Raw genomic sequence first — 18110 nt, forward strand, 5'->3', positions numbered from 1 at the left:
AATGTCCAACCAAAGTTTTGTTCTAATAATATTATTCAGCAACGTAAGCAATCCACGTGAACAACATACCAGAAATCCAACTGTGTTGATAACGCCCTACTGTTCGCACCTGTGGCTGTGTGCTGCAAACTATTACATTTAATCAGCTGCTGGTCAGTATGCTGTTCTGCTGATTTTTTGTAGTCTCAATCAACCCATGTTGGGTGTTGGCCAGATGGATCGGTGCATTCTGCATTGCAGGGCACTCTTCAATGATGTTTATGCATTGCTTCTGTAAGAGTGTATATATGTTTTTTTGGGCATTTGCTAAGTTCATTTGCACTTCAAGCTGAATATGATGTGAGGCATCTGACTTCTGATGGATTCACTTAGTTATGATTCAGACGAGTATAGTATCTGGGTAATCGGGGCAGAACATTGAGTATAGTGTTTCTTTGTACTTGACCTGGATATGATTGAAGGATAATTTTTTTAGATAAAACCTGGCCTTTACATGATTGAAAGTTCATTATATTTTTGGATTGATGAGCTATTGAATCAACTAATTTCTGATTGTACTATCAGGCAATAGTGCATCAAACCATCTCAATTTTAATATTTAATTGTTTCCCTTGGTAGCTGAATTACTTCCTTTTGAAGAAGCATAATAGTTTAGCCATTTCTAATATGGCTTGGATTTATTATTTTGTTGATTTGTTTTACAGGTGTACCATGTCTTCTGATTTTCCATAGAAGGCTACCATCGCAAGAATTAAACGTTGCCCGTCAGAATTCGGAAAGACTGCGACCAGCCAGAGTCAGGCCGTGATCCAAGGAATGGAAGAGCATGTTTATCATAGTTTGTACAGTTTATGCTTTGGTTCTGCTACCTTGTACAACTAAATGGATTAAATCTTGCTAGCTCCATTCGTAGTTGTTGACGTCGAATTGCTCTCCTTATAATCAATTAAGCATTATAAAACTCTGTTGTTGAATTTGTAATCCTCTGTTCCTGCTCTCTTCTTAACAAACTTTACTCGGCTATCTTCAGTCAGCCCAGTGAAAAAGAAAATCATTTGCTATTGTCGCAGTTTATTGAAATTCCCATCTAAAATTGTAGCAATTGACAAAACAATTGCAGTTTTATGAAATTTAGGGGTTGTTTGGTTGGTGACCACATGTTGTCACACTTTGCCACACCTCAAGTTAGGCGGTTTTGACTAAGTTAGCCATGCGTTTGGTTCATTGCCACACTTGTGGCAAGATTCTCTTTCTAGCACTCTGGTCCCACGTGTCATTATCTTAGAAAAATGTGGCAATGTTATAGATTGTTAGCTAAAGTGTGGTGCCAAATTTGTTCGCCTAACCTTAGATAAGCTTGGCAAAAAAAACTATGGCAACCCTAGGCAATGTTACTCTTAGGTTTAGCATTTCTATGATTGTTTCCCAGCCTATGCGAGTAGCAAGAGTGGAGTGAGCTTTGAGTTGACAAAAAAAAAATGTTGCCATTCTCTTAGATATTATTCTCGCAACATGTATATGCAGCTGTCTCGTGCAGTGCAGCACTGCAGCCCTTGAGCAGTTCTTGGTGGCTTCAGCCATCCAAACCTTACCATCCAGAAGTTTATTGCTATGCTAAATCCATGAAATAGAGTAAATGACGGAATTAGATGATCACAACTTGCTGTTTAATCTAGCTTAATCACTATAGTCGGAGCACGCAGCGGCACGGTGTGATTAATTACGTCGCGATCATGTTGTGCTAATCGGTATAATTAGTGACCCTAATGTTCTGTCAGGGAGGAGGAAAAAAAACAGTAAGCAACTGGCTGATGGGCCCGCGAGGAACCCACTCCCAACATTTGGCCCAGTAAGAAGCACAGACCGAACCCAACAACTACAAGGCTACTACAACACTAGACTACGGGGAGCACGAGCTACACGACTGCACGTCTCCAGCTTTTCTCTCCACCAAACCAAACCTCTCGCCTCTCTCCTCTCCTCTCCTCTCCTCCACACTCCAAAACCCTCTCGTCGGCCTCGCCGCCGGCCGGCCGGGGCGCCGATGGACGACATCATGCGGGCCATCTTCGCCTGCATCCCCGGCATGCGGTCACCCGCGTCGCCCGGCGGCTGCCTCTCCGCTGCCTTTGGCGGCGGGGACGACGACGGCGAGGAGGGGGAGGGGGAGGGGGAGGACCGCATCAGCCGCCTCCCGGACGCGGTGCTATCGAGCATCGTCTCTCGCCTCCCCGTCAAGGACGGCGCCCGCACCGCCGTGCTGTCCCCGCGCTGGCGCCGCGTCTGGGCCTCCACGCCGCTCGTCCTCGACGACGCCGACCTCCTCCCCGACGACGACGGCCCCCAAATCTTCTGGCGCGACGTCGCGGACGCCGTCTCCCGCGTCCTCGCCGCGCACCCGGGCCCGTTCCGGTGCGTCCGCCTCACGAACGCCTGCAGCTACGCGGGCTCCCGCGGCGCCGCCGCGCTCTCGCGCTGGCTCGGCGTCCTCGCCGCCAAGGGCGTCCAGGAGCTCGTCCTCGTCTTCCTCCATGCCTGGCCGGTACGGGTCGAGCCCCCCGCCGATGTCCTCCGCGTCTCCTCCCTCCGCCGCCTCTACCTTGGCCTCTGGAGGTCGTTCCCCGACACCGAGCACCTCCGCCCCGGCGCCGACGTCTTCCCCAACCTCGTCGAGCTCGGCATCTGCCGCACCGACATCAAGGCCAAGGACCTCGACCGCCTGCTCCAGTGCAGCCCCGCGCTGGAGACGCTCGCGTTCGTCGTCAGCTACAACACGCAGCCCAACGTCCGCGTCCGCAGCCGCAGCCTCCGCTGCGTGCTCTTCTGGATGTCCATCGCGGAGGAGCTCGCCGTGGTCGTCGCCCCGCGGCTCGAGCGGCTCATCCTGTGGAACGGGTGCCCCTGCACCCGCCGTGTCCGCCGTGATTTCCGCACCAGGGTCAAGATCGGCTACACCCCAGAGCTCAAGGTGCTCGGCTACTTGGAGCCAAGAATCCACGTGCTCGAGATCGCCAACACCGTCATCGAGGTCTTGCTTGTATATATGCTTTGTAATTTTGTATGTGTCTAGTGATTCATGGCATTGTGAATTGTGTTCTGATTGCGAATTGCACATGAAACTATAGGCTGGGACAAAGCCGAGCCCTGGCACCATGGTTCCAACTGTCAAGGTCCTGGCTATGAAGGTTCGATTTGGAGTTCGACAGGAGGCCAAGATGCTGCTCTCCTTCCTGAGATGCTTTCCCAATGTCGAGACGTTGCATATCATGGTGAGATCTCATCCCCTATTCTCCTCATCCAGAGTTCCAGACATTTGCACCATCTATTGGGGCTGATACATTGCTGCTACATGAAATCCGTGGATTATCAAACTTAGGCCTTGTTTAGTTCGCGAAAAGAAAAATTTTGGATGTCACATCGGACGTTTGACCTGATGTCGGAAGAGGTTTTCGGACACGAATGAAAAAACTAATTTCATAACTCGCCTAAAAACCATGAGACGAATCTTTTGAGCCTAATTAAGCCGTCATTAGCACATATGGGTTACTATAGCACTTATGGCTAATCATGGACTAATTAGGCTCAAAAGATTCGTCTCGCCATTTCCATACAAACTGTGCAAGTAGTTTTTGTTTTTATCTATATTTAATGCTCCATATATGTGTCTAAAGATTTGATGTGACGGTTTTAGGAAAAAAAAATTGGAAACTAAACAAGGCCTTAACTAGCTACGACATGCTGATGAATCTGCAGTCTGCTGAAGCTGATGAACCCACTGGCAAGCTCAACTTCAAGTTGAAGTTCTGGCAGGATGTTGCCCCTGTTGAATGCCTCAAGGCACACATCAAGAAGGTGGTGTTCAAGAACTTCCGCGGAGAGCGAAGCGAGCTTGCGTTCCTCCGGTTTGTCTTGGAGAGAGCCCAGATCCTTCAGACATTGGTGGTCGTGTTGACTGATGGAGATGGAGATCACGCTTCGCAGGAGGAGCTGGGTAACAGGCTGAAACCTCTGATTTACAGCACACATCGTGCCAGTAAATGCGCAGAGTTTTTCATCTTTGTGCGCTGTGGAGGCACCTCCTGGAGCTTCCGAACAGCGTCTGATCTCTCCAGGAGTGACCCTTTTGACTGCTGAAGCTCAGGCACACGGCTTAGCTGAGTAGATTTCATGATACATCATTGCTATTTTGCTAAAGCTAGGGACGTTACTAGCTTTCCTTTTTCCTTTTTCACTATCTATGCATATGCAAATGCAAGAAGCTTGTTTAGATATTTAGATTATGATTTGTCTAGAAGATGGTTTTGTTGGTCAGCTCTGGCATGAAGAGTGTGTAGTTCTAGCCTGTAGTTCTCGTGCAATGGCTTATCAGCTTAAGCTATTTAACTATTTTAAGCACTACATTTATACTGATATATATATATACTTAATGACATGTCCATTTCTTCGTGATGTTCTGTGGGATGCCTTTTGGGTTAGTGATCTGGTCTAAGTGCATGCAATGCAATGCCCTGTTCGCCAATTTATGCTAAGTGTTGGTGCAATTGAGCACGAAATGCCCTGCTTATTCGTTTATGTATCAAGTTGTAGTATTCATATGGACACATATGGTTGATGCGAATGTCAGATCGTGAGATTGTACTGTGATGCTTCGAGTTGTGTTGGTATTGTTGATTGATGCTATGGAAACAGTTCTAGCATAGTTACTCACATTATTCAAGATGCATTTGCTGCACGAATTCAGAATGTTGTGGATATGACTTACTCCTACTAGGGAAATGCTGCATAATTTATGCACAAGTAGGTTTGTCATAATCATGAGGTGTGCTGCTTTCACTTTGTGGTGATCAAAGATAACTTGGTCAATTCGTTGATACTCCCTCCGTCGCAAAATATAAGGGATTTGGAGGATGTGACACTCTCTAGTTTTATAAATCTGGATAGACATTTGTCCCGATTCATAATATTAGAAAATATCACATCACTCCAAAATCCCTTATATTATGGGACGGAAGGAGGAGTACTTGGTAGTTTGATCATGTGATGCAAACTAAAGATTACATTGGAAGCAAAATGACACTTATTATAGGAAAGTATATTTCTGACGTTAAAGTTTCACCAAATTCTGAAAATCAACCATAAATTACGAATAGGGTATTTACTCAATTCTCAGTTCTTCAAAGTTCAAACCATCGAGCAAAACAATTTTTAGGCTGTGTTTGAGGAGATAGAGAGGATTGGGAAGATACGCAAAACGAGGTGAGCCATTAGCGCATGATTAATTAAATATTAACTATTTTAAACTTTAAAGATGTATTAATATGATTTTTTAAAGTAACTTTCCTATAGAAAATTTTTGTAAAAAACGCAACGGTTAGTAGTTCGGGAAGCGTGCGTACGGAAAACGAAACAAACTCACTCCCTTTGTTCTCCAAACGAACGCAGCCTTAGAGCAGGTACAATAGCAGGCTATAAGCCAGCTATAAACATATTTTAAAGAGATAAAGGAAGAGAGAGAAAAGCAACGGGCTATAGATCTGTAGCCAGCTGCAGCACGGACTCCAAGACGTAATGTGTGTATGACATGTGAGACTAGGTATCTATTATATTATTAAAGGAATAGAAAAAGAAGCCTTCACGTTCGCTCTCATGGCCTAGAAATTCTCACATTAATCAGAAAAAAGAAAAAACAGAGCCCATATAGAAATACAATTTAGAAATAGCTGAAATTCGGAATTAAAAAATAAGGAATATTAGAAGAGGAGACTAGAGTCCATATAGAAATACAATTAAGAAATATCTTAAATTCGGAATTGAAAAATAAGGAATATTAGAAGAGGAGACTAGAGTCCATATAGAAATACAATTAGGAAATAACTGAAATTCGGAATTAAAAACAAGGAATATTAGAAGAGGAGACTAGAGTCCATATAGAAATACAATTAGGAAATAACTGAAATTCGGAATTAAAAATAAGGAATATTAGAAGTGGAGTATAGAGTCCATATAGAAATACAATTAGGAAATAACTGAAATTGGAATTAAAAATAAGGAATATTAGAAGTAGAGTATAGAGTCCATATAGAAATACAATTAAGAAAAAAAAATAGAAATTCGGAATTAAAAAATAAGGAATATTAGAAGTAGAGTACAGAGTCCATATAGAAATACAATTAAGAAAAAAAATAGAAATTCGGAATTAAAAAATAAGGAATATTAGAAGTAGAGTATAGAGTCCATATAAGAATTTAAAACTAACTAAAATTTAGAATAAACATAATAAAATTAAAAGTAGAGTTTAGAGTCCGTATAAAAATACAATTTAAAAATAACTGAAATTCAAAATTAAGAAAAACATGGGAATAAGTGTTTAAGGTCAATATAGGAATACAATTTAGAAGTAACTAAAATTCGAAATTAAAAAATTAAAGAATATTGAAAGATGAGTTTAGAGTCCACACAGAAATACAATTATAAATAATAAAAATTAAGAAATAAAAATAAATAATATTAAAAGAAGAGCATAGAGTCTATATAGAAATACAATTTACATAAAATTTGGAATTAAAAAAAATAAATATTAAAAGGCGAGTCTAGAGTCCATATAGGAATATATATAATTTATAATTTACTAAAATTTGATATTAAAATTAATTAATGACTAACACGTATATAAAATATAATATGAAAATTCAGAAATAAAATAAATAATATTGGAAGAAAAGCATAGAGTCTATATAGAAATACAATTTATAGAAAATTCGGAATTAAAAAAAGAAATATTAAAAGACGAGTCTAGAGTCCATATAGGAATATATATAATTTACAAATAACTAAAATTTGGTATTAAAAATAATTAATAAATAACAAGTATATAAAATATAATATGAATATTACACATTAGTAGCTTTGTAAAGTTATTGCAAAATTTACAATTATGTTGTCATTTTAATATATTTGAATAATATAATTAGAAAATATATATGCTATTATATGAGAGAAAATATAATGATGCTAGCAGCGCAATCTGCGCGGGCCACCATGCTAGTTAATAGTATAGTAACCAACTATTGTATGAATTGGAACTAGTAGTGGGCTATATTATTAAACTTGCTCTTATAAAACTCAACAGAAAGTAAGAAAATTGGGCCCACATGTCATCCTGTCGTCGCTTTTCAGGTTCCCCCATTTCGTCCTCCGCGTCTCTCGCCCTCTCTCTTCCTCGGCACCGGCCGGCCGGAGCGAGACGCCGCCAGCCGCCGGCAATGCCTACGCTGGTCGCCGCCGGCGGGATGAGAGCTACCGAGCGCGCCCGCCACCCGCGATCGAGCCACGGTCCCCGTCCGCACCTGGACCACATCATGGCTAGGGCGATGTGCGCCCACGCCATGGAGGAGTCGACGGACACCATGGAGGGCATCATGCGCGTCGTCCTCACCTGCCTCCCCACCCCGGCGCCCTTCTCCACATCCCACGGCTCCCTCTCTTCCTCGGCGGGCGGTGGCGGCGGCAGCGGCGGCGGCGGCGATGACCGCATCAGCCGCCTTCCGGGCGCGCTGCTCTCTAACATCGTGTCCCGCCTCCCGGCCAGGGACGCGGCGCGCACCGCCGTGCTCTCCACGCGCTGGCGCCGCGTCTGGGCGTCCACGCCGCTGGTCCTCGACGACGTCGACCTCCTCGACATCCCCGACGAGGACCTCCGGCGCGGCCACTCCCACCGCGTCGACCTGGCCGCCGCCGCCTCCCGCGTGACCCGCGTCCTCACCTCCCACCGGGGCCCCTACCTCTGCGTCCACCTCACCTGCTGCAACATGGCCACCCACTGGCCGATGCTCTCCTACTGGCTCAGCCTCCTCGCCGCCAATGGCGTCCAGGACCTCGTCTTCGCCAACCGCCCCTACCCGCTCGACCTGCCCCTCCCCGTCGATATCCTCCGCATCCCTTCCCTCCGCAGCCTCTACCTCGCGTTCTGGACCTTCCCGGGCATCCCCGGCGGCGCGCGCGGCCCCCACGTCTTCCCGCACCTCCGGGAGCTCGGCCTCTGCTTCATCAGCATCGACGCCCAGGACCTCGACGGCTTGCTCCAGTGCAGCCCCGTCCTGGAGACGCTCGCGCTCGTCTCCAACTCCTACTCCCCCGCTCACATCCGCGTGCGCAGCCGCACCCTCCGCTGCGTGCTCTTCTGGATGTCGCTGGCGCAGGAGATCGCCTTGGTCGTCGCCCCGCGCCTCGACCGCCTCATCCTGTGGAAGACGTTCATGGGTTTCCCCGGCGAAATCTTTTGCCGCACAAGGGTCAAGATTGGTTACGCCACAGAGCTGCGAGTCCTGGGCTACTTGGAACCAAGAATGCACGAGCTGGAGATCGGCAATACCACCATCGAGGTGTGTGAGCTTAGTGATCTGCTCCATCTCAATTTTATTTCATCAGCTCATATTTGCCAATAGCAATACATGGTGTCAAACTATGCAATTTCCTTTGCTGATCCATGGGCATATTGCAATCTTGATTTGTATTCTAGGCTGGAACAAAGATGAGTTCAGATAAAACGGTACCAAGTGTCAAAATCTTGGCCTTGAAGGTGCGATTTGGGATCCGCAATGAAGCCAAGTTGCTGCCCGTCTTTCTCAGATGCTTTCCCAATGTTGAGACATTACATGTCATGGTGAGATTCTACTCACTCTCATTTAGTTATTGTATAATGTCTGATTGCCCCCACTGCGTGAACAATCCGTGGTTACTATCGATATTGTTGATTCTCTATTTGTCTGCAGTCAGATGATGCTCATGATCCTACCGGCAAGCTCAATCTCAAGTTCTGGCATGACGTCGGCCCAATCGAGTGCCTGCACTCACACGTCAATAAGGTGGTGTTTCACATGTTCAGAGGGGAGCGGAGCGAGCTCGCGTTCCTCAAGTTCATCCTGGAGAGGGCCGAGGCATTGCAGAAGATTGTGGTTGTGTTGGCCAACAGAGACCAGGCCTGGGTGGACGAGATGCGCGCCAAGCTGAGGCCCCTGGCCATGGCGAAAAGGGCCAGCAAGAACCCTACGCTCTTGATCGTTGCGCTTGAAGGTGGTAGTGCTTGGTCCTTCCACAGAGCATCCGATCTCTCTGTGAATGACCCTTTTGACTACTGCTGAAGCTCAAGATGATCAGGTTTCAGTATGACAGTACCTACATGACAGCCAGTTAGCCATTTTCAGATGCTTGACAAATTTTGCACGACCTATATCAGCTCTGACAAGGATAAGCAGAATTTGCTGTCACAACTAGTAAGTCTTAACAAATACTATTTTATTCTTGGAGAATGGGAAGCTTCATGCTTCAGTAACTACATAATGCCAGATATTCTTTCAGATGATACAGTAGATAATAGGCATGTCTTATGTTTTACTAGCACAGACAATGTCAGCTCCCACAAGCATGAGCACATATTTGGCTGTAACAAGCATGAGTACAACTCTTAACTTGTGGTCTGTGGAAGTGAGATTTTTGTTGCCACACATGCCGGGTATAGGTGAAAGTTTGCAGAAACTACTCATATCAACACATATATTTGCAAGAGCTACTTTCGATCGTCGTGTCATGTATGCTCACAAACTGAATTGAAGCATTGTTGATGCAACTTTGGTTATCTGCAAGGTTTAACTAGCTGTTTGCTGCTATAGATGTGTGGTCCAATGGTTCATCTTTGATCAGAGTGCATTGTGTATGGCTGTGTGCTGTGCATGGAATCATATTGTCATAGCTGTTAACATGGTACAAATTACTCCTAGCATGTGAATAGAAACCATGTGTGTGGTCACTTGGATTGGTTGTCCACATTGGACTATCAGGCTGCCCTGGTGTTCGTGAAGTTGTAACCAAACGTAGGCACAAGCAGCTGCAGGGCTCCTGAGCAATTTGGCTGGATTATCTGATAGCAGATCAGGTTTTCTCAATGTTTTGTTTCCGGGGTGACATGTGCATATATCACTTTTGGTTCCGGGGTGATAGCAGAGCAGGATGCACACAATCATGAAGACTTATATGGCACTTGGTAACAAATGTACAATAATAGACGCTCAGAAGCTTCCTTTGCTCATCTGTATCTAAATTATCTGTCAGTTCTGGAGAACAATCAGAAAAAAAAAAGGTGAAGCTTCCTTTTGACCACTTGTATCCAAATTATCAGTCACTCTAGTGCACGAATCACTGTGCACGCACGTAAAAGCAAGTTTTTATAATAGAGGTGGCTGCTAGCTCTAATATTATCAATATTATCTTTCTATAAATTAAGAAGTACTAACATATAACACACAAACTCTTACATGAGAGGTGTAGTCGTAGATGTTACTATTCCCACATTTGTAGATTTGTAGATGTTACTCTTACATGACTCCTTCCTTCTCTTCTTTTTCTCATTCCATATCATCAAATGCTTCTACATGGTATTTATGGCCAAGTGCTTAGTACTTACTCTATACTTACTCTAAAACCCTCCTCCGTAAACCCTAGTTTTTGAGTAGTCAGTACTCAAACAAGTTGTTTGCAAGAATAGTTAACTAGGATGGTTTAATTTTGGGATCAACAAAATGTAGTAGTACTGACTACTACCTCCGTCCTAAAATATAAATATTTTTAGCTATGAATTTGGACACACACAACGGAGGTAGTACATAGTTAACGCCAAGACGAAGAACGTTCGTGGGCCCATACGCATCCGGCCCATGATAGCCAAACCCTAGGCCCCCACTCGCGTAGCAGCCTGCCTACTTAACTAGTCGGCTTGGTTCTCTCACCGACTCACTGGTCGGAACTCGGAAGCCGAAGCTCGCGGCGGCCATGACGATGGACACGATCCTCCACTTGGTCTACTCCTCCCTCCCCGAAAATCCCGTCTCCCCCACCGCCACCCTCTCCGCCGCCTTCACTTCCTCCTCATCCGCCGGGGGCGGCGGCGAGGATCGCATCAGCGCCCTCCCCGACGACCTCCTCCGCCACATCGTCTCCCGCCTCCCCACCAAGGATGCCGCCCGCACCACCGCGCTCTCCTCCCGCTGGCGCGGAATCTGGCGCTCCACCCCTCTCGTCCTCATCGACGGCGACCTCTTCCCGCAGGGGCCGCACATCTCCGCCGCCGCCGGCGCGTCCCTCCGCAGCATCAGGGACGCTGTCGCGAACGCCGTGACGCGCGTCCTCGCCTCCCACCCGGGTCCCCTCCGCTTCGTCGGCGTCATCAACTTCTTCCTGGGCCGGCACGTCGACGCGCTCGCGGACTGGCTCCGCCTCCTCGCGGCCAAGGGCGTCGAGGACCTCGTGCTCGTCAACCGCCCGTGGCCGCTCGACGTGAGAATCCCGGACACCATCCTCCGCTGCGCCTCCCTCCGCCGCCTCTACCTGGGCGTCTTCCGCTTCCCGGACACCACCGGCCACCCACGCGGCCCCGACGTCTTCCCCCACCTCCAGGAGCTTGGCATCTGCCACACCATCATGGATGACGGGGACCTCGACCACGTGCTCGCCTGCTGCCCCGCGCTGGAGAAGCTCGCGCTCGTCGCCGGCTACGGCACCCCCTCGCGCGTCCGCGTCGAGAGCCGCCACAGCCTCCGGTGCGTTCTGCTCTGGTGGTCCATGATCGACGAGCTCGCCATCGTCGACGCCCCGTGTCTAGAGCGGCTCATCCTCTGGGGGACGTACCCCTGCGAGGAAGAACCCATCAAGATCGAGATAGGCTACGCTCCGCAGCTCACCGTGCTCGGTTACTTGGACATGGGCATCCACGCGCTTCATATCGGCGGCATGATTATCAAGGTTCACTCTGCTCATGATAATTGTTTCCTGCTGTAATTTCTTTGAATTGCTGGATAATTCTTGATGTGGAGGGTTTTGTAATCGCGCATTGATTTGTATTTGCAGGCTGGGGTGACGGATGTGAGCCCGATGGCAAAAGTTCCTAGTGTGAAGATATTGGGCATAAATGTGAATTTTGAAGCCCGCAAGGAAATGGAGATTTTGCCCAGTTTCTTGAGATGCTTTCCCAATGTTGAGGCACTTCATATAAAGGTTGTTGATATGCATGATCAGTTCATCACTGTGTAAAATCTGCAGCTACATGCTCCATCTTTGACTTAACCAGACGCTTGCGTTTTGCAGTATAATGTGGATGAGTCCAATGGCGAGCTCAACTCCAAGTTCTGGCAGGAGGTTGGGCATATAGAATGCGTGGAGTCGAGCATCAAGAAGGTGGTGTTCGATCAGTTCAGAGGGGGTGCCAACGAGCTCGAATTCATCAAATTCATTCTGGAGAGGGCTCAAATGCTGGACAAGATGGTGTTTGTCGTGGATCCTGAGAATTCGGCTTTTGTGGATCAGGCCATGAGCACAATGAAGTCACTAGCTTCCACAGACTATACCAGTGCCAGTAAGAAGTGTTCACTGATGATGGTTGGATATAGAAAAGGTCCTCCCGCGTTCAGCTACATGAGAGCATCTGATCTTTCTCTGAGTGACCCATTCTTTGTTTCGAAGGATATACAAGTGACCGTTTAATTATGCCATTGAGATTTCCAAATGTCTGGATGTCATCTGATTTGACTATTGTTCATGGAAAGCTTTCTCTAGTGGTATCTGAAATCTGAATGCATGACTGCATTTGCATGGCACTGTTTTGCATTGTTGGCATGCAATTGTTTTGAAGGATGTTGAAGCATTCCACTAGCATGTGGGCTCAGTGTTAAAGTCAGCAGTAGCATTTCTTATGCCAAAAACTATCATTATCTGAATGACAACTGTTGGTAATATATCTGCATTGCGTGTGATTTCCCTTGCTAGATTTTGTCTGATTTTGGTGGTATTGTTATTGCATTAGTATTACACAATGTTTCTTCCATGTTTTTTCTTCCTGGTACAGGTGGTGCATAAGTACTGAAATGGGAAGTAGTCACTTTGTTTTATAATGATTAATTTCACCACTTGAATTGCTATGCTACTAATTACTGCCTGGGAATTTTTCATCTGTTTTTTAGTGCTCATGTGCTTCTTTACAATGCACATACCTGGAAACTGGGAAGACAATCATACCGCTTGAGTTCATTTTGCCCCTGTTGACTGTTGTTCACATCTCTTTCAGATATTTTGTTGGCAAATTTTGTTCAATACCCCACTGGATTGATGAGGATTATGGATTAATACTGGAGGTCCGTACTTTGTGGCGATAAACGTTTGATAAAAGTGAAAAATGAGGGGGGGGGGGGGGGGGGAGGGATGACAGCGGTAGGCATTGGACTTCCGGTTTTTGGCAAACAAATCGTGAGTTGTTGCTTTTTGGAAGAAATTAACTGTTTTTAACAAGCGAATTATACTTTTTTTCATCAATCTTCAGAAATAACTGAGAAGTCATGTCGCAGATACTATAATAGCATTTGTATGAACTACGATTTGTAGTACTATTTTAATCACAAGTCAAATAAACCAGATTTATCTGTACCATCGGCCTGAAATTTCTGTAAAATTTGTGCAATGTTTGGGTTCGAATTTAGTGGGTGGGTTTGGAGTTTGGACTGTTTAGGGCCTTTTGATTGGTAGGAAAAATGAAAGAATTTTGGAGGATTTCAATCTTATAGAAAAAAAATTCTATAAAGGCCTTTGAAACAAAGGATTGAATCCTATTCCATCTTTTAAAATTCCTATGGAATGGGTAATCCTATGCACATTTTAGAGGAAAAGTTAGCAAGAGGTCTAACCTCTTGGAACATTTCCTCTAAGTCTATCTCTCTCATCTGATTCCTGCGTTTTCCTTGTGGTCCAATCAAACTGCCATTCATATGTTTTTCCTTTATTTTGCAATCATCTGTTTTACAATTGTATTCCTGTCAGAATCCTATGTTTTTCCTATTTGTCTATTTTTTCATTCCTACTATTCAAAGGGCCCTTAGCAGAGTGAGCACGCCTACGTGGCAGTTTGGCCGCATTGGCGATCTTTCCTCTCTTGTACTACTCTACTGGTACCAAAAACCCTCGTTGCCTCGCCTCCTCGCCGTCCGGCCCACCCACCACCCCGGCGGCGGCGGCGGCCATGGATTACCGGGCGCTCATGACGATGGAGAAGGTCCTTGTTCAGATGGAGAAGGACGGCGTGGACTCGCGGATGCTGGACCTCGGCGCCGACTGCATGTGCAAACTCCTCGTGGCATCCCTCCCCGACCCGCCCGTCTACCCCGACGCCGTCCTCTCGGCCAACGACGACGACGACTTGTCCGGCGCCGGCGCCGAGGACCGCATCGGCGCGCTCCCCGACGACCTCCTCGGCGGCGTCGTCTCCCGCCTCCCTATCAAGGACGCCGTGCGCACCGCCGCGCTGTCTTCACGGTGGCGCCGCATCTGGCTCTCCGCGCCGCTCGTCCTCGTCGACGGCCACCTCCTCCCGCCGGGCGAGGAGGCGGGCCAACTCGCGCTCGACGCCAGCGGCGCCGTCGCCGCCGCGGTGTCGCGCGTCCTCGAGGCCCACCCGGGCCCCTTCCGCTACGTCGAGCTCACCTCCACCGCCATGGGGGCTCGCGCTCGCCGCGGCGACCTCGCGCGCTGGCTCCACCTCCTCGCCGTCAAGGGCGTCCGCGAGCTCGTCTTCGTGAACCGCCGCAGGCCCTTGGACGTCGCCCTCCCCGCCACGGTGTTCGCCCTCGCGCCCCTCAGCCGCCTCTACCTCGGCACCTGGAAGTTCCCGGACACCGCCGCCCTCCCGCGCGGCGCCGGCTTCCCCCACCTCCGGGAGCTCGGCCTCTACTGCGTCGCCATGGAGGACCGGGACCTCGACTTCGTCCTCGCCAACAGCCCCGTCCTGGAGTGCCTCGGCATCTACTACAGCCAGAGGCAGATTGTGCTCCTCCGCCTCGCCAGCCACAGCCTGCGGTGCGTGCAGATCTGCATGTGCATCGCGGAGGACATCGCCGTGGTGGACGCCCCGCGCCTGGAGCGGCTATTGATTTGGGAGATGTTTGAGGATGACAACCATGCCACCAGATTGAGCATTGGCCATGCCCCCAATCTACAGTTGCTGGGATACTTGAGGCCAGGAATACATGTCCTGGAGAACGGCAACACCATCATCAAGGTGCACGCGCCTGCGCTTTTGATCCAATTCCGTTCAACAATCGTGAGTAGTAGGTCTAATTAAGATATCCTGATCAGTGATGTTTGATGCTTGCATTGCATAATTGCAGGCTGGGACAAAGGCGAGCCCAAGAACCATCATCCCAAGCATCAATGTATTGGCCTTGAAGGTGCGTTTTGAAGTCCGCAATGAAGCCAAGTTGCTGCCTAGCTTCCTGAGATGCTTTCCCAATGTCGAGAAGCTGCACGTCAAGGTGAATTTACCCTTTGATTCATTGGTTCGGCGCACATTTGCATCGTGTCGTTAACTTTTGATTGATTGCTGCTAGGATCATTTGTCCTTCGATAGCCTTGTCATCGCAGATGTGCAGCCAGATTGTTTATTCCTTTATCTAAGAAATACAAATTGATTGTCCATCACTATCTAGCTGAGCCACCAATCGATTTCTTTTGCAGTCCGAGAAATCAGATGAACCGGTTGGCAGGCTCAACCTCAAGTTCTGGCAGGAGGCTGGTCGCATAGAATGCTTGCAATCGTGCATCAAGTATGTGGTTTTCCATGGGTACCGAGGGGATCGTAGCGAGCTCACCTTCCTGAAGTACATCCTGGGAAGTGGACAGGTGCTGCAGGAGATGGTGATCGTGGTCGCGAATGGAATGTTCTCCACACAGGATGAGGTGGGCGAGAAACTGGTGAAGCCTCTGAGTTCTGTCAAGATGGCCAGTGGAGACTGTAATATAACGGTCGTTGAGGGCACAGTTCATGATGAAGAAGATTCTTGTTGCCTCCGTGATGCGTTTGATTTTTCTATCGATGACCCCTTTGATCGCTACTTATAGGGAACTCAATGCTGCCTGTGTTTGATCGTCAAGTGGTTTCTGCATTGTGCACCCTAATTTGATTGTGCAGATACCTGCCAGTCAGATATTATATGATTCATGCAGTCACTCTGATAATCTCTGTATGTTTTCTTCTACTGCGTGTGCATTGTTTTTCTTTTTTCGCACAATTGGGCAGAGCTGTGTTGATTAGCTTGCCCATGCATTTTTGTGTTAATTGAATTGTGAATGTGTTATTATGTTATGACAGAAAAAAAAATAGTGATACAAAGTTGCTATGGCAGTCTGATAATCTCAAAGTCTGATTTGTTCTACTGCAGGACTGCAGGTGCATTTTTTTTGGGCATACTTATGCTACTTATGCAAAGCTGTGTTGATTACCTTGCCCACGCATTTTGGTGTTTCGTATTAACTGCATTGTGGTTTTGTGTTATATTATGGCAGCAAGAAAAGACAATGCTTTTGCACGAAATTACTATGCCAGTCTTGACTCCATCAATCATTTCGATTCTTGGTAGTTGTTCTGTAAAAAAAACTTTCCACTTTGAGCTGTTTCTCACACTGTTCATGTGCATTTTTCCAATGTGTATATCAAACGGATTAGAGTGAAAACTACTGTGTTCCAGTTACATCCTTATGCATTTGGTCATGGCAGAACAAGGTTAGCAAAATAGTCATGGATAATTGTGGTAACAATGATGGAAGATCTCAAGATCATATAAAGCATTTCGTTGTTAAGGATTCAGTCACATTGCAGGTGTTGCTGCAAGAATACAGTACACTGTTAAGCTTCACTGAAGCGCTCCATGCCGACTTGGCGAGTGACATCCAGCTGTCTAAAGCATATCACACAATTACAGTTTTTCTTTTTTTTTTTTAGAGAAAAACAGTATGAGAGACTCCTACTGTGCTATATATATATATATATATATATATATACACATATACATACATATACATACATATATACATACATATATATATATACATACATATACATACATATACATACATATACATACATATACATATATATACATATATATATATATATACATACATATATACATATATATACATACATACATATATAATGTATATATATATATATATGGCGCTACAGGCGCTATGTATTAGATGGCACCTGACACAATCCACCCCCCTGCCCCACCTCCCACGCACATTCAATTTAAACAGACCACATTGTTAATTTTTAACTCAGCGACCTACCACCCTGCCATCCCCACGTGAACTCGATTTGGTGCAAGCTACACAGTAACTCAACCACCCACCCCCACGCGCAAGTTAAATTTTAACTCAGCGACCCACAACACAACCCTTCCCTCACACGCACTCGATCTAGTGCATACCACACAGTTAAATTTTAACTCAGCTACCCACCCCCACGCGTACTCGATCTGATGCATACCACACAATTAAATTTTAACTCGACATACTGACTCTATCTGCTATATATATTATGGATTCCCATCTTAGAAATCGTCTACCCACTCTTTCCTGTTCCTCTCCACATTTTATGGATCAGCGACGACTTGTGGTTCCTTGTGCAGAGAGGAGGAATGGCGATGGCGATTAGGGGATGAGTGGTGGTGGCGAGGCAGTTCCAGTGATGGCTTGGCGACAGGAGGAGCGGTGGCAGTTCGAGGATGAGGAGGACCCGCGTCAAGGAGGAGCGGCGGATCCGGTGGCGCTGAGGTGCATGGATAGGCACGATGGTGGCATGTGCGGTGTCGACGGGTGACTGTGGGCGGGAGACGATGCGGCGGTGGATCCGGTTGCCGCTCTGCGCCCCATGCGCGTGGATCCAGCTATGGCGGCGCGGTGCGGGCGGCGCGTCCGTGGATCCGGTGCCCCCTTCCTCCCGCGTGGATCCTGCACGGATGAAGACTATGGGCAGGAGGCAAGATGGCGGCAACCTTCGCGGCGGTGAGCTTGTCCTCCGGCATCCATGGAGCAGCGGCGGGCATCCAAGGGGACGGTGGCACCGAGCATGCCTCTCTCCGAGTTTTCATCTTCTTCACCGGCGGAAGGAGCGGCCACCGCCCGTTGTTTCCGTTCTCAATCTAGAAACCACCGAGAGCCACCTTTTTTTCCATTTGACGGATCCAGAAGGAGAAGAAAGCTGCCAGGATCAACAACACCATCAATCAATTATTTTT

At 47.1% G+C, this 18110-nt stretch overlaps 4 protein-coding genes across 4 annotated transcripts; all 4 read left to right on the plus strand.

Annotated features, from left to right (window-relative positions):
- Positions 1-1924: 1924 nt before the first annotated feature.
- On the plus strand, positions 1925-4432 carry LOC4325951 (F-box/FBD/LRR-repeat protein At1g13570). Its single transcript, XM_026026865.2, has 3 exons — positions 1925-3028; positions 3126-3269; positions 3754-4432. Exons 1-3 carry the CDS (start codon positions 2045-2047, stop codon positions 4132-4134), a joined length of 1509 nt encoding a protein of 502 aa, XP_025882650.1. The 5' UTR covers positions 1925-2044; the 3' UTR covers positions 4135-4432.
- A 2718-nt stretch (positions 4433-7150) lies between these two features.
- Positions 7151-10155, plus strand: LOC4325952 (F-box/FBD/LRR-repeat protein At5g53840). Its single transcript, XM_015790084.3, has 3 exons — positions 7151-8381; positions 8519-8662; positions 8772-10155. The coding sequence occupies exons 1-3, from the start codon at positions 7152-7154 to the stop codon at positions 9138-9140; spliced, it is 1743 nt and encodes a 580-aa protein (XP_015645570.2). The 5' UTR covers position 7151; the 3' UTR covers positions 9141-10155.
- A 632-nt stretch (positions 10156-10787) lies between these two features.
- On the plus strand, positions 10788-12812 carry LOC4325953 (F-box/FBD/LRR-repeat protein At5g22660). Its single transcript, XM_015789681.3, has 3 exons — positions 10788-11793; positions 11899-12045; positions 12136-12812. Exons 1-3 carry the CDS (start codon positions 10825-10827, stop codon positions 12529-12531), a joined length of 1512 nt encoding a protein of 503 aa, XP_015645167.1. The 5' UTR covers positions 10788-10824; the 3' UTR covers positions 12532-12812.
- Positions 12813-13933: 1121 nt separating this feature from the next.
- Positions 13934-16213, plus strand: LOC4325954 (F-box/FBD/LRR-repeat protein At1g13570). Its single transcript, XM_015789160.3, has 3 exons — positions 13934-15091; positions 15201-15344; positions 15547-16213. Exons 1-3 carry the CDS (start codon positions 14057-14059, stop codon positions 15928-15930), a joined length of 1563 nt encoding a protein of 520 aa, XP_015644646.1. The 5' UTR covers positions 13934-14056; the 3' UTR covers positions 15931-16213.
- Positions 16214-18110: the final 1897 nt, after the last annotated feature.

Source organism: Oryza sativa, chromosome 1, assembly GCF_034140825.1.
Source record: "Oryza sativa Japonica Group chromosome 1, ASM3414082v1".
Classification (NCBI taxonomy): domain Eukaryota; kingdom Viridiplantae; phylum Streptophyta; class Magnoliopsida; order Poales; family Poaceae; genus Oryza; species Oryza sativa.

Coding starts and splice junctions, on each gene's coding strand:
- LOC4325954 (XM_015789160.3), top strand. CDS start 14,057: ATGGATTACCGGGCGCTCATGACGATGGAGAAGGTCCTTGTTCAGATG. Junction 15,092..15,200: donor ACGGCAACACCATCATCAAG/GTGCACGCGCCT, acceptor GCATAATTGCAG/GCTGGGACAAAGGCGAGCCC. Junction 15,345..15,546: donor TCGAGAAGCTGCACGTCAAG/GTGAATTTACCC, acceptor TTTCTTTTGCAG/TCCGAGAAATCAGATGAACC.
- LOC4325952 (XM_015790084.3), top strand. CDS start 7,152: ATGTCATCCTGTCGTCGCTTTTCAGGTTCCCCCATTTCGTCCTCCGCG. Junction 8,382..8,518: donor TCGGCAATACCACCATCGAG/GTGTGTGAGCTT, acceptor TTTGTATTCTAG/GCTGGAACAAAGATGAGTTC. Junction 8,663..8,771: donor TTGAGACATTACATGTCATG/GTGAGATTCTAC, acceptor ATTTGTCTGCAG/TCAGATGATGCTCATGATCC.
- LOC4325951 (XM_026026865.2), top strand. CDS start 2,045: ATGGACGACATCATGCGGGCCATCTTCGCCTGCATCCCCGGCATGCGG. Junction 3,029..3,125: donor TCGCCAACACCGTCATCGAG/GTCTTGCTTGTA, acceptor ATGAAACTATAG/GCTGGGACAAAGCCGAGCCC. Junction 3,270..3,753: donor TCGAGACGTTGCATATCATG/GTGAGATCTCAT, acceptor ATGAATCTGCAG/TCTGCTGAAGCTGATGAACC.
- LOC4325953 (XM_015789681.3), top strand. CDS start 10,825: ATGACGATGGACACGATCCTCCACTTGGTCTACTCCTCCCTCCCCGAA. Junction 11,794..11,898: donor TCGGCGGCATGATTATCAAG/GTTCACTCTGCT, acceptor TTGTATTTGCAG/GCTGGGGTGACGGATGTGAG. Junction 12,046..12,135: donor TTGAGGCACTTCATATAAAG/GTTGTTGATATG, acceptor TGCGTTTTGCAG/TATAATGTGGATGAGTCCAA.